The sequence below is a fragment of the Carassius auratus genome, chromosome 26, assembly GCF_003368295.1.
Source record: "Carassius auratus strain Wakin chromosome 26, ASM336829v1, whole genome shotgun sequence".
NCBI lineage: Eukaryota > Metazoa > Chordata > Actinopteri > Cypriniformes > Cyprinidae > Carassius > Carassius auratus.
The window spans coordinates 14,516,280-14,536,222 of record NC_039268.1 but is presented as its reverse complement, the minus strand read 5'-3'; the positions used below and the strand labels follow the sequence as shown (position 1 = coordinate 14,536,222).

Sequence of the window (19,943 nt, the reverse complement as noted above, 5' to 3'; positions counted from 1 at the left end):
TTCAGCGACCCTATACATTTACAAATATATATATATATATATATATATATATATATATATATAAATAAATAATCGGAGAACAGGCTTTCTTATATATATATATATATATATATATATATATATATATATATATATATATATATATATATATATATATATATATATATTGTTTATAATGAATAGATTGAGGAGACTAAGAAAGTTGATGTCTAACTTAAAAAAATGAAGGAGGTACAGGGTAGTGAATGATGTCCAGGGTCGCTTACCCGAGGTAAGCATTTAAGGGTTAATATATCTGATATATCATCCTAATAACATTCATTTATAACAACAAAATATTTTTTTTATGTGTTAAGTCAAGTAGAAATAGCTCTTTAAGACCTGGCCACCACTTTTTTAGTGTATTTTTTGTTAAATTAATTTTTAGTATAACTTTTTATTAACTTTTGGTTACCATTTATTTACCATTATTATTATTATTTACCATTATTATTATTAGGCTATTATAATGATTACATTCAGAAATTTTAATGACTTTAGTTTCCTTGACAAGATTGCATTGCAATTTCAGTAGCAATTTGGCAGCATATTGACTTGAAAGCTTTCAGCTTTGTATTGGTGCGCTTTATTTTGACTTAATAACGAAACAATTACGTGCTGTTTGGGAAGTTATTATATCGTACAAATAGACAACTTTTGTAATCTTTAACAAATGTCGATTCTCAAAATGTCGATTCTTCTGATGGCTGAGAACAAAAATTCACTTCATAACACGGCTGCTCCTTAAGAAAGTAGCATATATAGGCTATTTTAATTAAATTATGCTATGAAAACAATGAAATCGTGTAGACATTACAAAAGTTTATTGATTATTCGTTAAAATATCTATTTTTAGTATATTCACATTTAAAGAACTTTTCAACAAAACAGAACTGAGAATGAACCTATCAGCCGTCGTTCAGGACTGTTTGTTTATTGTGCAGGAAAACAACAAACACCTCCATCACTTCACACGACTCCGCCTTTCGTCATGCACTAAGTAGTCCTCAGTCTCCAGAATCCTGAACAGAACTGTAGAGCTGTAAAGGGCTGCTATATCTGTTCATTCGCTGTTGGCTAGTGATGTGAGAAACCCATTGTTGCTGGACAGCTATAGGCTATTACTCGTGTGCCAAAGACTTCTGGAAAACGGGATAGAAAGCGGTAGATTTTTAAACCAACATTATATAGGCTACTGTAATTAAAAGTCTCGCTAAATTTGTACACACATGTTATAACCAAAGCAGCTTTGCAACGGCTTGGATGACGACCACCAAAGTTGTCAAAGTCTGTGAGGCTATGGAGAGCCATGGGCTGAACCCTCTGGACCACCTTCAACCACCCGCGAGTTCAGACAAGGCCTTAACCCCCTTCAGCATCGCAGACATCCTCAGCAGACCGACTGTCAAACGAACTGTCAGGATTTACCGGCTTCCAGCATCAGAGAGACCCCGGAAGAGCATCACTGTATCACGGCAGACTCTCATCACTCAAACATCGCCTCTATGCGCTCTTCACGAGCTGGCCAGCAAAACGTTCAAAGGTCTCGAATTAGGTGTACTCCAAGCAGCAGAAGGTAAGAAAAAAAAACTGTTTAGGGTATGTAAATGAAGTTTAAGATTGAAAAAAAACCATTGCCACTGTAAAGAATATTTGCCTAAATGAAAGAATCAATGGATGTGAAAGGTTCTTTATGGAGCCATTGATGCTAATAAAGAACATTTAATTTAAATGTTTAATTTAACTTTATTTTTGATCGTAGCTTGACTCATTTTACATATTTTAATATTTTATGGCATGCCATATCCACGTTTCAATACAAAAAATGAAACTGTTAAAGTTAAAATTGTTATATAAAGTAAATCGTTTTTTTAGTTAGCCTATTGTTATTTATTATTATTAATAATAGTCTAGTAAGTTGTTCTCTGGTACTACTTTAATCACGACATAAACTGTCGATGTCACCTAAATTTGCATCACTTTCTTTTATCCACAGGAAGGGATGGGTTGACTCTATTTGGTCAAAGGGACATTCCCAAAAAGCGCCGAAAATCTAGGACGGCCTTCACTAATCACCAGTTATATGAACTAGAAAAAAGATTTCTCCATCAGAAATACTTGTCACCCGCAGACAGAGACGAAATTGCCCATCAGCTGGGGCTGACAAATGCGCAGGTCATAACCTGGTTCCAGAATCGACGTGCGAAACTAAAGCGTGAGTTGGAGGAGAGGAAAGCGGACGTGGAGTCGGTCAGATCCACAGCTATAGCGCCTCTGGATAAAATCGCTAAATTGGCCGATCTTGAGAGGTGTGCGGTTGGAGCCACGGGGCATCCTGGGTCTGAGTGCTCGCCACGGCTGGGTCACGAGTACAAGAGTGCGCACAAATTATGTCTGTGCCCCATGTCGTCTCTCTCAGACCACACAAGTCAAGACTACTCCGAGGACGTGGAAATAGACGTCGATGTCTGATCGAACCACTGCATATTGATTTTAACTTTTGTACATTTATATTGTAAGACGCATGCACATGTAGTGTTTTCTGAAACTGAATTAGTTTAATTTATAGCAAGACTATGCAAGTCTAACTATTATTTATTCAGTGTGGACTAGCAGCTTAAGTTTTTATATATAATATATTGTATGTAATGGCTTTTATGAGTGTAATAAGATAATATTTCAAGAATCAGGGCAACAAACAGAGCAATACAACCTCTTAAATATAAAAAAAAAAATATTTGTACATGTGTATTTATTGCGTAGTCTATACACAATCGACAGTGACTGCTTTTTGTAAAGTTTTTGTACAGTTTAGGCTACCTGCAATGTAGTGCCTTCCAAAATTAGGCCATTGTACCAGTAGCTACCCAATGGGCCGTTTAATGTATTGCGTTTGAAAATAAAAACATTTTTACCTTTTACAAAGATGATGCTATATGCCGTGTGTTTTGTTTATTATTTTGCCTAAATTGTTAGTGATTTAGCAATACAGGCAAGGTTACTGCATCAATTTTTGAACTATATTTTTACCCATAGCCCCATTAAAAAAAAAAAACAATATAGGCTATATATATATATATATATATATATATATATATATATATATATATATATATATATATATATATATATATATATATATATATATATATATATATATAAAATATATGATTTTTTTCATATATTAGATAACTTTCATGTAAACATTAATTGACAAAAGAGCTAACGAACTTGTGCTCGACAGCCAAGAGCTTCATGCTTTTTTGTAATTGCTATCTGCCTTGTTCTCGTTGCTCAAAAAAAAAAAAAAAAAAGGAAGGAAGGAAGAAAAACATTCTTGCACCTTTTACGCTATTGTTTTTTAAAACAGAGAGCCTTTGGCATAATCCTCTCTCGTTTTCACTTTGCAATAGCGTGACTTGGCTTTTGACCCGACAACGTGTGTTTTCCATTCTGGGCGAAATTTATGTGAGAAACACAAATCTGGGGCGCTGGGGAGAAAACGGAGAAGAAAGACACAAAACCACCAAGTTTTGGTCCAGTTTCTCCAGGGCTATATAACCCTTTTTGTTCACGGGTGAAGCTGTAATTTCCAGCGTAAAGCATGAAAGCTGAGGACAAATGAGCCATCCACCCTGATGTGACAAGCGACAATGGCGCACGGCTGGACACCTGCGGTTCACCATACTGAAACAAGTGTGTCCAGCCACATAAAAAAGACGCGAACGTTTGGAGGCCATATGGTTTCTGAAATTTTCACACAATTTCAGACGATTTGATGGATTGCGTTAACCCTCTTTTAAACAGTTTAACGCAGCGCGAACAAAGGCCATACATCGGAGTCTCCTCGAGAAAGCATCTGCACCCATGAATGTCCGCGCTTTTCTTCTTGGCGTTTTGAACAAGTCAATGAATTACAATGAAACTCACTCTTTTTGTGAGGCACCGACTTTAGTCCACCTTTTGGTGATTTTAAATGATTTGTTAGACTTGTGTGGGGGGTTCTTTTTAGTTAAAGAATACGTCCGCATTTTGTTGGAGTTTCATGTTCAGAAGGGCACTCGTTAAGCGTTTAAACCAGGCCCCTCATGTTAGCTCTGCTAAAAAGGGGGTCTTTTGTATATAATGTTTGATTCTTCTGCCTCCTTACCTTAAGCCTATTCGACTTTGAAGAGATTAATAACGCCAAAAACTGGATAATGTGCTAAAGAGCGTGTAAGCATTAAAAAACAAGACGCATTGAGTGTGCTGTCAGTAGCAGATGTGTGTCGTGTAGAAAAGGAACAACAGTGGACCAACATTTTGAACGCTAACTGGAGTGACATGTTAGTTGTTTTGTAAAGAGGAAGATGAAGTGTAAAGGCAAGGTAATATATGGCTAGCTGTTTTGTGCCTATAAGCAAATATTAATGGTCACAATTTTATAATTTCATTTTAAATGGACAAAAAATATTTATATTGAATTTATAATGCTAAGGATTTAGCATCATTAGGAAATTTTTATTTTTTTGTTAAAAATAAAAACATTGGAATATTTATTGTTTGAAAAATTACAAATTTTCTTATTTTTTAAACTGTTATTATTATTATTATTATTATTATTATTATTATTATTATTATTATTATTATTATTATTATTATTATTATTATTATTATCCCAGAAATAGTGTATCCTTGAAGTATGCACTTGAAAAAATAAAATAAAATAAATTCTATCATCAGTGACAAGGCAAAATAAAAAAAGGCAAAAATTAAAAAAAAGAGAAAGTTTTCATCATTGTCATTTCCATCACAAATCTTATTAAAGAAAAATAATTTAAATAATTTAAATTGTATGAAAAGTTCATGACATTATAATAATAATAATAATAATAATAATAATAAAAATAATAATAATAATAAAGTAGACTGGCCTATTTGTTATAAAATAAGTAGAACACATTAGAAATTGTTCGTAAACATATAGTGAGTTAAACCAATCCCTACCCCTAAACCTAACCCAACCCATAATTTATTCCTATCAGTTTGAATAGCTGATCATCAACATGTAAAGTACCTAACCAATCTAAGCCTAAAACATATATTTCTTGAAAAGTTATTCCTCAAATCTGATGTTGTTCCAGGATCAGCAAGGATTTTGATCCAGGAACATGTTGTAGGCTACTTGGTGAAATGACGTTCACCAAACGCCCATAACTGGAATATTCTATGCTGCATTCTTTCATGCTACATTGAATCATAAATGAAAAATAAAACGAACCAGAATATCACATATTAAAGTTGTTTAAGACTATCAGCCTTCTAGGCAAGATCGTTACAGAACATGCTCTTTGATCGCTCGCTCTCTCAGCACAAGTTCTGTTCTGCTGCTGCTCTCTTGTGGACAACATGTTGGTAGCTTTTGCTTATTTGTGTGCTTTCTTGATACAATGATTATTTTGCAATTAAAGATTGGGGAACGCCCTTACCTCAAACCAGCATATTTGTTTTATTATTATTGTAAAAGGAATTTTGTGCACTGATCTTTAATAGAGATAATAATAACAGTCATATATTGATTAGTTATTTTGTGTCGTTTTAAAATTCTGTTCATGCACTCATGTCATATTTACATAATTGTTTTTAATTATTACATAATTCTCGCCTCGTTTAACATTAACGGCAAATATTAATTTAAGTTCTGTCAAATATGGAGACAAACGAGAAGTATGATTAAATGGAACATACAAAGTCGTTATATTTTCGCATAAGCAGCGCAGTTACAAAACACTTGAACGTCCACAGCGTGTGACGTCAGCATTGCGTCATGACGTTGTTGCTGGCGGTATTTTTGTTTGGCATACGCAGTTTAGTGCCAAATTCGGGTGTAGCGTTCAGTTAAAAGAAAAGCCATAGATGGTAAATAGCATAGTGACAGTATAATTTAGGTTTACTTTGTGTTATTGCCACAAAATATACGTAAGCTTTTGTACTTTACAAAACTGTCGCATATAAACTGGTTAGTATTAGTAATTTAAAAAAGCTAACGTTAGCTGCACGGCTAACGCGTCAATCCTCTGTACGTTACACTTATCTTTTCAATACAAGTTTGTATATATCTGCCTGGAGTTTTTACCTGTTTCTGCTCTTCTGTGGCTCTTATTGTTGGTTTGGCTTTATCACATCTGTAGACTCCAGCACCATCAAAGCAGAGAGAAATGGATCAGGAAGCCCAGTCCTCTCAGTCTTCGGAGGCTGCTGCTAAAGCAGTGTTGTTAGAGGAGTGCGAGGAGCAGTTTGGTCTGCTACAGAAGGTAACGTGCCATGGGCTTGTTTTCAGATGAAGCACACAAATTATGTTATAAAAATGCACAATTCTTCATAGATCATATAAAGTATAAAGTAAATCAAAAGGGGCGCAGACCCAGCTAACGGGCCGTTCTCAGACCCTTGGCTGGTTTTCTGGCAAGGTTCTCAAAGTTATCTGCTCTTTAATAATGTTCTCAAAACCTTAGCGCAAAAACGTTATTTATACATCAACCAAATCATGACATGTTTTAACATTTTATTTGTGAATGTTATTACTGGTGTCAGAATGTTCACAGAGCATTTTAAAAGTAACATTCCTATAATGTTTCCAAAACGCTAAAATTAAATGTTCCTTTAACAATCGTGTATCACCAGAAAAAAAAAAAAAAAAAAATATATATATATATATATATATATATATATATATATATATATATATATATATATATATATATATATATATATATATATATATTTACACTAAGTGCCAATAGCTTGCCTTGTTTGCAGACAATATTGATGTGGAGATAATTGACACCATTTGCATCAAGTAGTTATAATAGCAGAAAATCCTGTTATTTTAACATAGTGTAAATATAATCTGTCACTAATTTCCCCTTAGTGCAAATAGCCTCTGCCTAAAAAAAACTTAATGGGAGCATTAGCAAAATGTTGAAAGAAAATATTTTTGTAAGCTGATGATCTGGGGGGATCATTGTATATAATGAAAGATAGGCTACATGTTTGTGCCATTTTTTTTTTTTAAATACCCTTACATTCATAGGCATAGCAATAGGCCAGGCAAGGTAGGCAATTGCTTGGGGCCCTGCATTTTTTAAAGGGGCCCCCGAGTGCTGATCATTATAAATAATAAGAAATGTTGATATTAACTAAGCGTCTTTCTACAGTAAGCCCTCCTTGTTGGCCTAAGCTATTTTCACTGATTTTAAACATAAGTACAAAAGACATAATACTAAATAAAAGGACAGTGGCATAAGACGTAATGTGCAAGGTGGAAACTTTTAGTGCTGTCAAATGATTAATCGTGATTAATCTCAGCCAAAAAAATATTTATATATATTATCTTGCTAAAAGTTTTTTGTCATATATTATAATATAAATTATATAAAAATATAATATGTAAATTCGTGTACATTTTTCAAAATACTGTATGTGTGTGTATTTATATAGACATAATAAATATATATAGAACACACACATATAGTATGCAAACAAAAACTTTTATTTTGAATGCGATTAATTGCAAGGTAATCATTTGAAAATACTAGAAACTTTTGACTAGATCGACTCAAGGTCGAATCAGCCTTTTGCCGAACTAATTCTTCTCCCTTTTCGCATCACATATCAGATCGGAAAGGTGTTTATAAAAAAAAAAAAAAAAAGAAAAAAAAAAGGAAACATTCGAAAATTGGAAAATAAAGTGCCTCAAGGGGGTTTATTGGCAGGGTTAGGGATTGGTGTAGTGATGGATTTATTGTCCCAATAGGGCAGCATCCATTTAATAATTTTAATAAATATGATAACTTTCATTCAATATGTTATTGTTTTATAAAGCATTACAATACAATAGTGTTGATATCTGCCACTATGTGAACGAAGTATAAATAGCATCTAACTACTGTTTGCATTTATTGCATATAAAATACTGTTGTTTTTACATAGTGTAAATAGAATATGGTTATTTGCACTTAGCATAAATCGCTTAGAAAATATGCAGTTTTCGCTTAGTGTAAATAGTAATAATAAAATATGGATTGAAGATGTTAACCATGTATTTCTAAATATGAAGGTTGTACTGTATCTTGAAGATTGTATTACTATATTGTAATACTATTTTATTTCCAATTATAATTTAATAAAAATGATGTTCTGTTGTGTTTTGGTTAAATGTTTGTATAATCATATCTCTAGGTAATGAAGATATTTTAACAAAAATAAAAAATCTTTTAAAAAGACCTCATTGATTAAAATTTGACTGGGGCCTCGCTTAAAGGGATAGTTCATCCAAAAATTAAAGTTTTGTTTATCTGCTTACCCCCAGGGCATTTTTATTACATTGCCATGTCAACATACAGTAAGCACTTATTATATCTTTCAGCTTCAAAATGAGATCATTCTGACAGATACAGAGGCTAATGATGATCAATCAAATGAGGTTTGTCTTTCTCCTTTCACTACTTCTGAGTTTGTAACATTAGCAGTGCATATTAACATTGCTTTTCAGTTCATACAAAAATATTCACAAATTACTCAAATTATTTTATTTGTTATTTTTTTTGTGGGCAGGCAGTGAATCGCCTGATTGCAGTCACATCTGAGCTAGAGCAATGGCAAGAAATGGAGCCAAAATGTAAGATATTATCTGTTGTTTTATGTACCATTTCAATTTTAATGAAAGGGGCAAGATAAAATAAAATAGGTTTTTATTCAGTATTCAAGATTACATATTTTATTTGCATAGTTTGTGAAGACAGCTTATGTTTTTTTTCTCCTACTAGTGCTGACAACAAGTCCTGAAGTCTTATTAGCAGTTGGTAAAGAAGAAGTAAGTTGTCACTTTAATAACACTCAATAGGCAGTGTGTGTATCAAAATGTAAATGCAGTTAAAAGTTTTCATATCATTTTTCCTCACAGTTGCAAAGACTCAACAATCAACTTAAAATGGTCCTATCGTGCTCACAAGCAAAGCTGGATGCCCAGAAAAAGATTCTGAAAAGGTGCAATGCATTTAAATGTTTTTTTTTTTCTTTTCTTGGTATAATTGATATAGTATTATTGTTAGAACTTTAACCCCCGGTTTCACAGACAAGGCTTAAACCTAGTCCCAGACTAAGTCTGAGCTGTTTCAACTGAAAGAAACTTGCACTGAGTGATCTTAAAATATATCTGTGCCTTTGTTTTGTCTCAAGATGGACAAGAGTAATGTCTAGTAAAGGCACGATTATAAAAATTACTTTAGTGTTAGTTCTCCCAAAAATGAAAATTAGCCTATAAATGAGTCACCCTCAAGTCATCCTAGGTGTATATGACTTCCTTCTGTTAGATGAATCCATTCGGAGTATAAATTGTCTTTGATCTTTCAAGCTGTTTAATGGCACTCAGCAGGTGTTGCAGTGCATCAGTCCAAAAGTTAAATCAAAAGTGCCTATTCACTCGAGGGGGTGAACAAAGGCCTCCTGTATCGAATGGATGATGGCGGTTGACGTACGGAGGTTGGCTTTGTGCATGCGGCTCTCAGAAGTGACGAACGCAGAAGCACAGGGGAGAGATCAAAACAAAGCAACGGTCACTAATTAGAAATACAAAACGCAGTTTTGTAAAGAATAATGTTGGAGGATTTCTATATATATATTTCTATATAGCCAAGCTATATAAGCCTTTGCTTGCAGGCTACTTTGCTTCCTTAGCTTCTGTTAACAAACGTTGGTTTTCATGAGACTCACCAGCACATGCGCAAAAGTTGACCTCATATGTCATCCTCCCAGAGCTGCTGCTTTGTACAACTGTTGGTGCAGGGTACATTAAAGTGATTATTACATTTTGAATATAGATCTTTTTCTTTGAAACACACATCGATTAACCCTTTGAATGTCCTAATTGTCCTAATGATAATAACTCATAAGATGTTATGCTTAAATTAAAGTTTTCTTATTGAAACATGATTTATATCACACACACACACACACACACACAAAAATTCAGGTATAAAAAAATAAAAGGTATAATATAAACTACATGTGTAAACTACATGTGATCATTGTGAAAATGTTTTTCAGGGAGCAGACATGGCAAGCAGAGAAGAAAGAAGCCTTGAATGCAGTGTGTGAGAAAATCACCAGATTGCAACTTGAAAATGAGAAATCGGAGCACAGGTTGTTAGTTTTATGCCAGGGTTAATATCTGTTTTTATATCTGCTTAAAAGGATGTTAACCCAAAGCATTTTAAATTCTTCATCATTTATGTACTCATCATCATGCCATTCCAAACCTGTACATTTTTATCTGTGAAATACAGAAAGAAAATTGTATTTAGGAATGTTCATTAATTTGGTTACAGTAGCCGCGTTTCCACAGTCAGGCCAAAGGCGGGTGTGCTAGTGCGTGCCAGGGCCAGTCGCGTTTCTACTGTAACTTCCGGGGCTTGATCATGCCTCGTCGCGGCTTCCTTGGGGCCAATAGCCAGGGTTTTTTGGCCCGACAAAAACCTTGGGCCAAAGGAGGCCAGCTGGGGCTAGAGAAGTGGTTATGAACAAAGGGGAAGTTTCTCCGCGTCTGGAGAGAGGCAGCACCGCGGATCATTTCATAAAGCTAACAGCTATAACACCAGCATTAAAAACTTAAGATAAGTTGAGCTCAAAACTCACTTTCAGTCAGCAGCAAGTATTTGAAATAACTTGATCTGATTTGGAACAATCGTGTATTTATTTAGTAACATTTTATCTGTCATAAGTCTCGTCTTGAGAGTTTAGCTCCATGTTGCCTATGTCATAAAAATAAAATAATAATGATTTTGTTCGGGAGCTTCTATAAAAATATAGAAATGGTCATTATTTCTAAATGTGATGTATTGTGTCTTCAAATAAACAAACAGGCTCAACTGAAAAAGCAGGCTATGTTCATAACGCTTTATTTCTGTTAGACATTTTCAATTTTGACAAATTAATTCACCATGAATTTTTATTCATTATCAATGCACTTATTATAGTAAATCATCATGCTTTTGGATTTAAATATTGAACAAAGCATGCAAACAAGCAGCCGCTTTTATCATGTTCGTTTTGTGATCATGCTAATTCCCGTGGCTTATTTCTTATTTGTTTTCTGATAACTTCTCTTTGTTGGTGAAATGATTGGGGTTGCGTGACGTTGTTCCTGAGATGTGTGTAAAGGGCAGGTTTTAGTGAAGTGCAGCGGAGCTTCTGGCCCGACAGTGGAAACACAGCGCTTTTTTGGCCTCGGTGCTACTGGCAAGAGGCTATTAGCTCTGCCCGGCCCGTTTAAAGCACTGGCTCGCACTGGTCCGAAAGTGGAATCACGGCTAATGAATTTAAGAATTAATGGCACTTTCTGTTTGGTGTTTGTGATGTCAAGCCTGGTGTAACATCATGTTAGAATTGAACACAAGCTCATCTCTTGATATTTTTTTCTAGAAACTGTGGGATAGATTTAAAAAGGATGCATTAAATTGATCAATAATCGAAATTCTTACAAAAGATTTCCAATTAAAATAAATGCTGTTCATTTGCATTTTCTATTCATCAGATAATCCTGAAAAATATGCATCACAAAACTCTTTTCAACATTTATAATAATCTCCATTATTAATAATTGAGCACATATAATAAATAAGCACTAAATGCATGGCAATAAATATTTTTTAAATTGTAATACATTTTTATTATTATTTAAAACTTTTGAAATGTAGTGTGTAGTACAGTTTTAACCCAATGCTGTTTTTCCACATTTTATTTTTGTTTTGCAGCGTTTTGCAAGATATGAAGAGAAAAATTAACAATCTGAAGGACTATCACAGCAGTCTCATGGAAATGCTGAGCGACATGTTAGCCGAGCACTTCCCACTTCCTGATCCCCAAGGAAACGGCACAAAGAAAAAAAGAGTAGGTGCCTCCTTCACCCTCAGAATTAGATCAGAGAATATTGGATTTAGACTTTTTTTTTTGGGTGGGTTGTTCCTTATGAATATTGGATTTGGATTTTTCAGGCTGCTGCATATGATGCAGAGATGAACCTGATTTCACTGAGTGAGATTATCGAGGTATGTTCAAGATACCCATCACAATAAAATATCTCTGTTACTTTGTGTTTAATCATCTTATATGGAAGAAAATGCAAATAATTGAGTGGAAAATAAGTGAGTTTCCTGACACAAAGTGCTTTTTTTTTTTTACTAAACCTATTTATAAAGACATTTAATCATGCACATTTGTCTTTCATTGCAGAGATTGACCAATAAAACATTAGAAACTCCCCATGACCCTTATGTGATTACTGATGACACTTTCTGGCCACCATACACAGAAATGCTTCTTCGTAACGGTATTGCAACACGACATCCAGAAGATTGCAATAAAATCCGTCTGGAAAATTTCTTTGGAATCTAAAGATGGTTTTGTTTGTCTACAGTTAAATATCAAATGTCTGTTTGTTCTTTCAAATTTGCTAAATTTTTATATGAAACTTGGCCATTCTGGTATTTCATTGCAAATGTATGTATTTTTGAGTTATGACTCCACAACTAAGAATGCATGTCTGTCTTCTAAAGTGTTTGTTTAATCTTTATACATGTTTGTACATGTACAGGCTTCAAAAACTTGATTTTTTTTTTTAAGTGATGACTTCAATAAAGCAACCCTAAACATACATTATGGCCTTTAATGGTCTCTGGTGCTGCTTATGAGTTGTATGCCAATCTGGGTAATGGATTAAAAAAGGTTTACAAACCCGCACCCTCACCACCATAGAAAATTACAACTATACTTACCCAACACGTGAAATAATGCATTACATTTTTTTTACAATGTTTTCTAGACTTTTTCATCCTGAACTGGTTTCAATGTCTTTGTTTTTTCAATTATTCCTTTGACTTTACGCACCTGCAGTAAAAGTATTTTTTCGTGTTTGAAGCGCAAATTTTTTCCTCATATTATGCCAGGAAGTACAATTTACAGTCATCAAAATATCATCTCATAATTTTAACATTGTCATTGTATTTTTGCCATGGTGATCTCCTGGCACCCACAGCGACTGACTTTGGAGTGTCCCATCAACAGAGGGCGCGAGATAACTACTTTTTTTTCTGCCTGTGCTACATTCAGCTAGTTCTTATGGTCATTTAGAAGAGCACTTAAATATATATAACTGAAGTATTTATGCAATCTTTTTATTTTGCTATTCGGATACAATATTTCATTGAGCAGCATAGAAGAGAATGACACCTTGTGAAGAAGTATAAGCTAATAACCATCATTTCCCACACCTAGGCTACTTGTTAGTTTAAAGCTGAGGTAGGGAACTTTTGACGCTCTAGCGGTTAATAAACAGAACTGCTTGCGTCTTGCGGAAGAACATCGTAGCCGGAACTACTTCTCTCTGTTTATGTCTATGAAGAATCACAAAGGTACTGGGTTACTCCGCCGCGGTACCCCTGAAGCAATCTAAAATAGTCCGAATATAAACACTTATTATAGGTGCATCCTAGTGATTCAGGACAAGCCAAAAACACGGTTTGGAAAATAGATTCATGGTGTACTCGCTTAATATATACATTTTTCTACATTTTTAACACAAACAAAGTTACGGACCGCAGCTCTGATTGGTTATTTTTTACCGGGAGCGATGGAGTTTCTGCAAATGGCAATAGGACCACTGGGAGGAGCCAGAGGAGCTTGATTTTTTCACAGATTATCTGTCTCATATTCTATTGTCAGGACATAATGACAGGTTTAATAAATATGTACACCATACACTTCTATACTTGGCAACTGAAAAGTAGCTGTGCATAGCAAATGTTGTCAGCCTTGCACTCTTTGTTATAGCTTATACCATAACATACATCTGAGTATGGTTTTTCCTCCATTATAATTAAAGGGGTCATATGATGCGATTTAAAAATAAATTAATTATATATATATATATATATATATATATATATATATATATATATATATATATATATATATATATATATATATATATATATCTTTGTTTCAAGCTCTTGGAGAATAAAATAAGATCTGTAAAGTTGCAAAGACTAAAGTCTTAAATCCAAAGAGATATTCTTTATAAAAGTTAGACTCGCCCACCCCTAAAATAGATAATTCTAACATACCGAGACTAGATAAGCAAATGCCCTTATCCAATTGCAATCCAATGACAGGGACGCATGTTTTGAAGGACAAGACAGTAGCCTATAGGATTGAATGTCTGGTAGTCCTCAGATAACATTATAGTCCCATTTCATCTTGTTAACAAAGACACACCATAAAGTTTGTCATAGTTTTTATAATCAGTTTTAGCTCTCAACGTCTCCTCTTAGTCACATAAAAAATGTTTGTTAACATATTTTTCATCCTCGTTTTCGTGATGAAATTAACACTGAGGGGAATCTTGGAAAGTCTGGAGAATGTGTTACTTATGTAGACATGGCGCAGTACGTGTCAATTTTAAAGGCAAGCACGAAAACCTGATTCCCCAAAAGTTGGGAGACTGTACAAATTGTTAATAAAAACAGAATGCAGTGATGTGGAAGTTTCAAATTTAAATATTTTATTCAGAATACAACACAATGATGACATATCAAATGTTTAAACTGAAAAAAATTATCATTTTAAGGGAAAAATAATTTGATTTTAAATTTCATTGCATCGACACATCTAAAAAAAGTTGGGACAAGGCCATGTTTACCACTGTGTGGCATCCCCTCTACTTTTATAACAGTCTGCAAACGTCTGAGGACTGAGGAGACAAGTTGCTCAAGTTTAGGAATAGGAATGTTGTCCCATTCTTGTCTAATACAGGCTTCTAGTTGCTCAACTGTCTTATGTCTTCTTTGACGCATCTTCCTCTTTATGATGTGCCACATGTTTTCTGTGGGTGAAAGATCTGGACTGCAGGCTGGTCATTTCAGTACCCGGATCCTTCTTCTATGCTGCCATGATGTTGTAATTGATGCAGTATGTGGTCTGGCATTGTCATGTTGGAAAATACAAGGTCTTCCCTGAAAGAGACGACATCTGGATGGGAGCATATGTTGTTTTAGAACCTTTCAGCATTGATGGTGCTTTTCCAGATGTGTAAGCTGCCCATGCCACACGCACTCATGCAACCCAATACCATCAGAGATGCAGCCTTCTGAACTGAGCGCTGATAACAACTTGAGTTGTCCTTGTCCTCTTCAGTCCGGATGACATGGCGTCCAAGTTTTCAAATTTTGATTTGTCTGACCACAGAACAGTCTTGGCCCAGAGAAAATTCCTGAACTTCTCGATCATGTTTAGATATTGCTTCTTTTTTGACCTATAGAGTTTTAGCTGGCAACGGCAAATGGATGGTATATTGTTTTCACCGACAATGTTTTGTGGAAGTATTCCTGAGCCCATGTTGTGATTTCCTTTACAGTAGCATTCCTGTATGTGATGCAGTGCCGTCTAAGGGCCCGAAGATCACAGGCTTCCAGTATAGTTTTCTGCCCTTGACCCTTACACACAGAGATTTTTCCAGATTCTCTGAATCTTTGGATGATATTATGCACTGTAGATGATGATAACTTCAAACTTTTTGCAATTTTTCCTCTGAGAAACTCTTTTCTGATATTGCTCCACTATTTTTCACTGCAGCATTGGGGGAATTGGTGATCCTCTGCTCTGCCCACTTTCACTTCTGAGAGACACTGCCACTCTGAGAGGCTCTTTTTATACCCAATAATGTTGCCAATTGACATAATAAGTTGCAAATTGGTCCTCCAGATGTTCCTTATATGTACATTTAACTTTTCCGGCCTCTTATTGCCCCAACTTTTTTGGAATGTGTAGCTCTCATGAAATCCAAAATGAGCCAATATTTGGCATGACATTTCACAATGTCCCATTTTCAACATTTGATATGTTATCTATATTATATTGTGAATAAAATATATGTTTATGAGATTTGTAAATTATTCCATTTCTTTTTTTACTCACAGTTTGTTTGGAATCGAGTTTGTACAAGGTGTTTGCACCTTGATGGCCGGATCAAAGCTTCAAAACTAAAGGCTAGTTCTGTCAGGGTTTGGCAAGGGAGAACCCAGATGCAGAATGAACGGGGAGAACAAAGTTTATTAACAATAATGAGAACAAACAGATGAGGCAGGAAGACAGTCCACACAATAGGACTGGGTACATGACAGGAGAACAAGCTGGTCGGGGACAGGGGTAGCTCCAGACTCTGTGGCAAAAGGAGACTTGGTAGCAACTCAAGGAACCACAGGCTTGATCCTGGGGACGGTAACTCTTGAAGCACTGATATGTCCATCAGGTCAGAAGAATCGGCGACAAGGAAGGACTCAGGAAGCAGGGCAAGAACAACACAGACACACACAAAGACAAGACAACACTAGAGACAAGAGAAAGACACAGATCAAAAGACTAGCAAGTAGAAGGCACACACAAAAACAAACCAGCAAAGACCAGAGGGAAATGAGCATAATATAAAGGGAACAGAGCACCCGGATCAGGTGAACACAACTGTACAAACAAGGACTAAACAAGGGGATGTGGTGATTGAAAACGAGGAGGTATGACGAGAGGAGCACATGGCCAACACAAACAAAGACACAGCCATGTGCTCAGGCGCAAAATAAACAAAGAAACATTCAACAAAGACAGTACAGACAAAACTGTCAGGGCAGGATCCTGACAACTTAAATGTCTTAACAAAGATTTTTGTTCATGGTGTATAGTATTCATGTATGCAAACACGAACCGTATTTTTCGGACTATAAGTCGCACCTAAGTATAAGTTGCATCAGTCCAAAAATACATAATGACGAGGAAAAAAACATATATAAGTCGCACTGGACTATAAGTTGCATTTAACTAGAACCAAGAACCAAGAGAAAACATTAACGTCTACATCCGTGAGAAGGCACTCTATGCTGCTCAGTGTAGGCTACAGGATCAATGAGTAGCATAGAGCACCCTCTTGTGGCTGTAGATGGTAATGTTTTCTCTTGGTTCATTTCTCTTGGTTCATGTCAAATTAATTTTGATAAATAAGTCGCACCTGACTATAAGTCGCAGGACCAGCCAAACTATGAAAAAAGTGCGACTTATAGTATGGAAAATACGGTATATTTAGTCTTGTTGAGTGTGGTCATCAAAAAGTTAGCTGGGCTACGATTTCTAACAATTTTTATGACTGCAGAAATATGTATTTCAACATAATATATATATATATATATATATATATATATATATATATATATATATATATATATATATATATATATATATATATATTACACACATTATCCCACCATTATCCATCCAATTGTGACTGAACATAAAACACAATTTTTCAAAAAAACACTTATAAATAAACAAAAAATATAAAAATATATTTAATAAAATCTAGCGCAATATGGGACCAGGGTCTCGAAGGGACCGGCAGCAGTTGAAGTAACCCATCTAGGTTGGGATAGCACTGCCCCTACCCCCACCTCAGACAAGTCGACCTCCACCATAAACTGACGTGATGGATCAGGGGTAATTAAGATGGGGGCTGAAACAAAGCAACCCTTCAGTTTGGCACACCATCTGAACGTAGTTCTGGGGGAGGTCAAGGCGATCAGAGGAGCGGTTAGTTGGCTGAAGTTGCGAATAAAATGCCGGCAGAATTTGGCGAACCCCAAAAACCTCTGTAGGGCCTTACAGGAATCTGGACTTGGCCAATCTACCACAGCCTCAACCTTCTCATGATCCATACCCATTCCCTCAGTCAAAACGATGTACCCCAGAAAAGGAACAGACTGTGCATGAAAAGCACATTTCTCCACCTTGACAAAAACCCCATTGTCTAGCAACCTCTGGAGGGCTGCACATGTTCCTGGAGAGAAAAGGAAAAAATCTATGTGTCATCCAGGTACACATATATGAATTGGTCGACCATATCTCGCAGCACATTGTTGACGAATGCCTGGAAGACCACTGGGGAGTTGGACAAACCAAAAGGCATGACCAAATATTCAAAGTGCCCCCTGGGGGTGTTAAAAGTGGTCTTCCATTCATCCCCCTCCCTAATGCGTACCAAATGATAAGCATTACGTTAATCAAATTTCTTGAAGATTAACGCTCCCTGTAATCTCTCGAAGGCATTAACGTCAAAGGATAAGTATTCTTTACTCGTGATGCTGTTCAGTCAACGGTAATCGATACAAGGTCACAGAAACCCGTCCTTCTTCCCAACAAAAAAGAACCCGGCCCCCCCCTGAAGAAGAGGAAGGGCGGATGAACTCCGATGCTAGAGAATAAGAAATATATTTCTCCATAGCCTCCCTTTCCAGAACAGAAAATAAAATTTGCTTTTAAGCGGAGACTTACCTGACAATAAATCTATGGCACCGTCATAGGGACGATGTGAAGGAAGAGAAGCAGCATGAGCTTGAGGTACTCCGCGGGCATATTAGACAAATCCACTGCTTCCTCCTGAAACACAGACACAGAAACAGAAGGATAGGCAGACACAAGACATGACACTTATTGCTCCAGGCCAAGACTGATCACAGTTGGCAGTCCACTTTAGGGTTGTGACGGATGAGCCAGGAGTGTCCAAGGACTATGGGTGCAAGGGGAGAGTCTAATATATAAAAGGAGGTGATCTCAGAGTGGTTGACTTATGTGAGGTTAATTTCTCCAGTGGTGAGTGAAATGACAGGAAGTTCTTGGCCATTGAGGGCGTGAACAGCAATCTTGTGAGTGAGTGAGTGGTTTGAGGGGAATCTGAAGTTGGTGCACAAGTGCATGGTCCATGAAATTACCTTCAGCCCCGGAGTCCAGAAGTGCTTGACAGTCGTGGGTATGTGCTGACCATCTCAGTCTTACTGTGTGGAGCGTAGATGATGATGAGGTCTTCTCGGTGGAGATCCCACCCAATAGTAGCCTCACACTTACTATCAGGGTTAGCCTTTTACCGGACAGATGTAGGCATGATGACAGGCTCCTCCACATTAGAGGCAAAGGCCCTGGGATCTCCGCCTCTCCTTCTTCTCCCGGAAAAGCCGAGCTCACCCTACCTGCATGGGCTCGTGATTGTAGACGGGGCTGACCGTGTCCCCACCACTGACTCGTGTATCAACAGGATCTCTCGGAGTATGACTGCGCAGGGTCTGTCGCTCTACTCGGGACAGTCGTGCAGCTACTCCTAGTGCCAACTCAATAAGTCCATTGAGAGAAGTCGGAAGATTCAGGGCATAGATCTCTCTCTGGACATGGTCAGCCAACCCATGAAGGAACATGTCCCACTGCGCCTCCTCGTTCCATTTACACTTTGCCGTTAAGATTCGGAACTTGATGGAGAAATCAATCTCTCTCCCTGTCGCAGGTCCACAAGCATTCTGGCTGCCTCTTTCCCGGAGACGGCCCAATCAAACACCCGTCTCATCTCAGCGGCGAGCATCTGGAACGAGGCGCAGCATGGGTTTTAGTTCTCCCCCACCACCGTGCCCCATAATGCCGATCTCCCGTTCGTTAAAACGAATGCCACCTTGGCTCGTTCATTATTGAAGGTCCTGGGTTGGAGAGAAAAATGCATGGATGAATGGAGAAATTACTCCAGTGATGACGAAGGGTTACTCACTACTTCTATAGTGGACAGATCATTCTGTCAGGGACTGAAGACAGGAAACAAAATACAAGTAACGGTTTATTGACAGAAATGAATAAGAATGAGAAAGGCTTCAGCTGACGGTGGGTGGCGCAAGGACCTCGATGACAGCACAGGACGGGTGAGATGGTGAGTTGAGTGCGCTGGTGAAGGATGATGAAAGGTCCAAGTGATGACAAAGTAATCCACAGTGAAACACGGAACCGGAACAGACCCA

The 19,943-nt window shown here is 36.5% G+C and overlaps 2 protein-coding genes across 4 annotated transcripts; both read left to right on the top strand.

Moving 5' to 3' along the window:
- The first annotated feature begins 1,159 nt into the window (after positions 1 to 1,159).
- Positions 1,160 to 2,937, top strand: lbx1b (ladybird homeobox 1b). The gene is made up of 2 exons (XM_026204956.1): positions 1,160 to 1,615; positions 2,036 to 2,937. The coding sequence occupies exons 1-2, from the start codon at positions 1,303 to 1,305 to the stop codon at positions 2,509 to 2,511; spliced, it is 789 nt and encodes a 262-aa protein (XP_026060741.1). The 5' UTR covers positions 1,160 to 1,302; the 3' UTR covers positions 2,512 to 2,937.
- Positions 2,938 to 5,833: 2,896 nt separating this feature from the next.
- Positions 5,834 to 12,720, top strand: cenpk (centromere protein K). Of its 3 annotated transcripts, none has more exons than XM_026204382.1 (10): positions 5,834 to 5,937; positions 6,210 to 6,332; positions 8,447 to 8,503; positions 8,635 to 8,698; positions 8,847 to 8,893; positions 8,984 to 9,066; positions 10,126 to 10,221; positions 11,832 to 11,967; positions 12,072 to 12,125; positions 12,310 to 12,720. In XM_026204382.1, the coding sequence occupies exons 1-10, from the start codon at positions 5,935 to 5,937 to the stop codon at positions 12,469 to 12,471; spliced, it is 825 nt and encodes a 274-aa protein (XP_026060167.1). In that variant the 5' UTR covers positions 5,834 to 5,934; the 3' UTR covers positions 12,472 to 12,720. The 3 variants fall into 3 exon arrangements, with proteins under 3 accessions (XP_026060167.1, XP_026060169.1, XP_026060168.1); XM_026204384.1 differs by having other exon boundaries at positions 5,848 to 6,097; positions 12,310 to 12,718; XM_026204383.1 differs by having other exon boundaries at positions 5,848 to 6,037; positions 12,310 to 12,717.
- The last annotated feature ends 7,223 nt before the right edge of the window (positions 12,721 to 19,943 follow it).

Excerpts from the sequence above, each read along its gene's own strand:
- lbx1b (XM_026204956.1), top strand. The coding sequence starts at position 1,303 with ATGACGACCACCAAAGTTGTCAAAGTCTGTGAGGCTATGGAGAGCCAT. Across the intron at positions 1,616-2,035 it reads TGTACTCCAAGCAGCAGAAG|GAAGGGATGGGTTGACTCTA; the intron begins GTAAGAAAAAAA and ends TTTTATCCACAG.
- cenpk (XM_026204382.1), top strand. Across the intron at positions 11,968-12,071 it reads ACGGCACAAAGAAAAAAAGA|GCTGCTGCATATGATGCAGA; the intron begins GTAGGTGCCTCC and ends TGGATTTTTCAG. Across the intron at positions 12,126-12,309 it reads CACTGAGTGAGATTATCGAG|AGATTGACCAATAAAACATT; the intron begins GTATGTTCAAGA and ends CTTTCATTGCAG.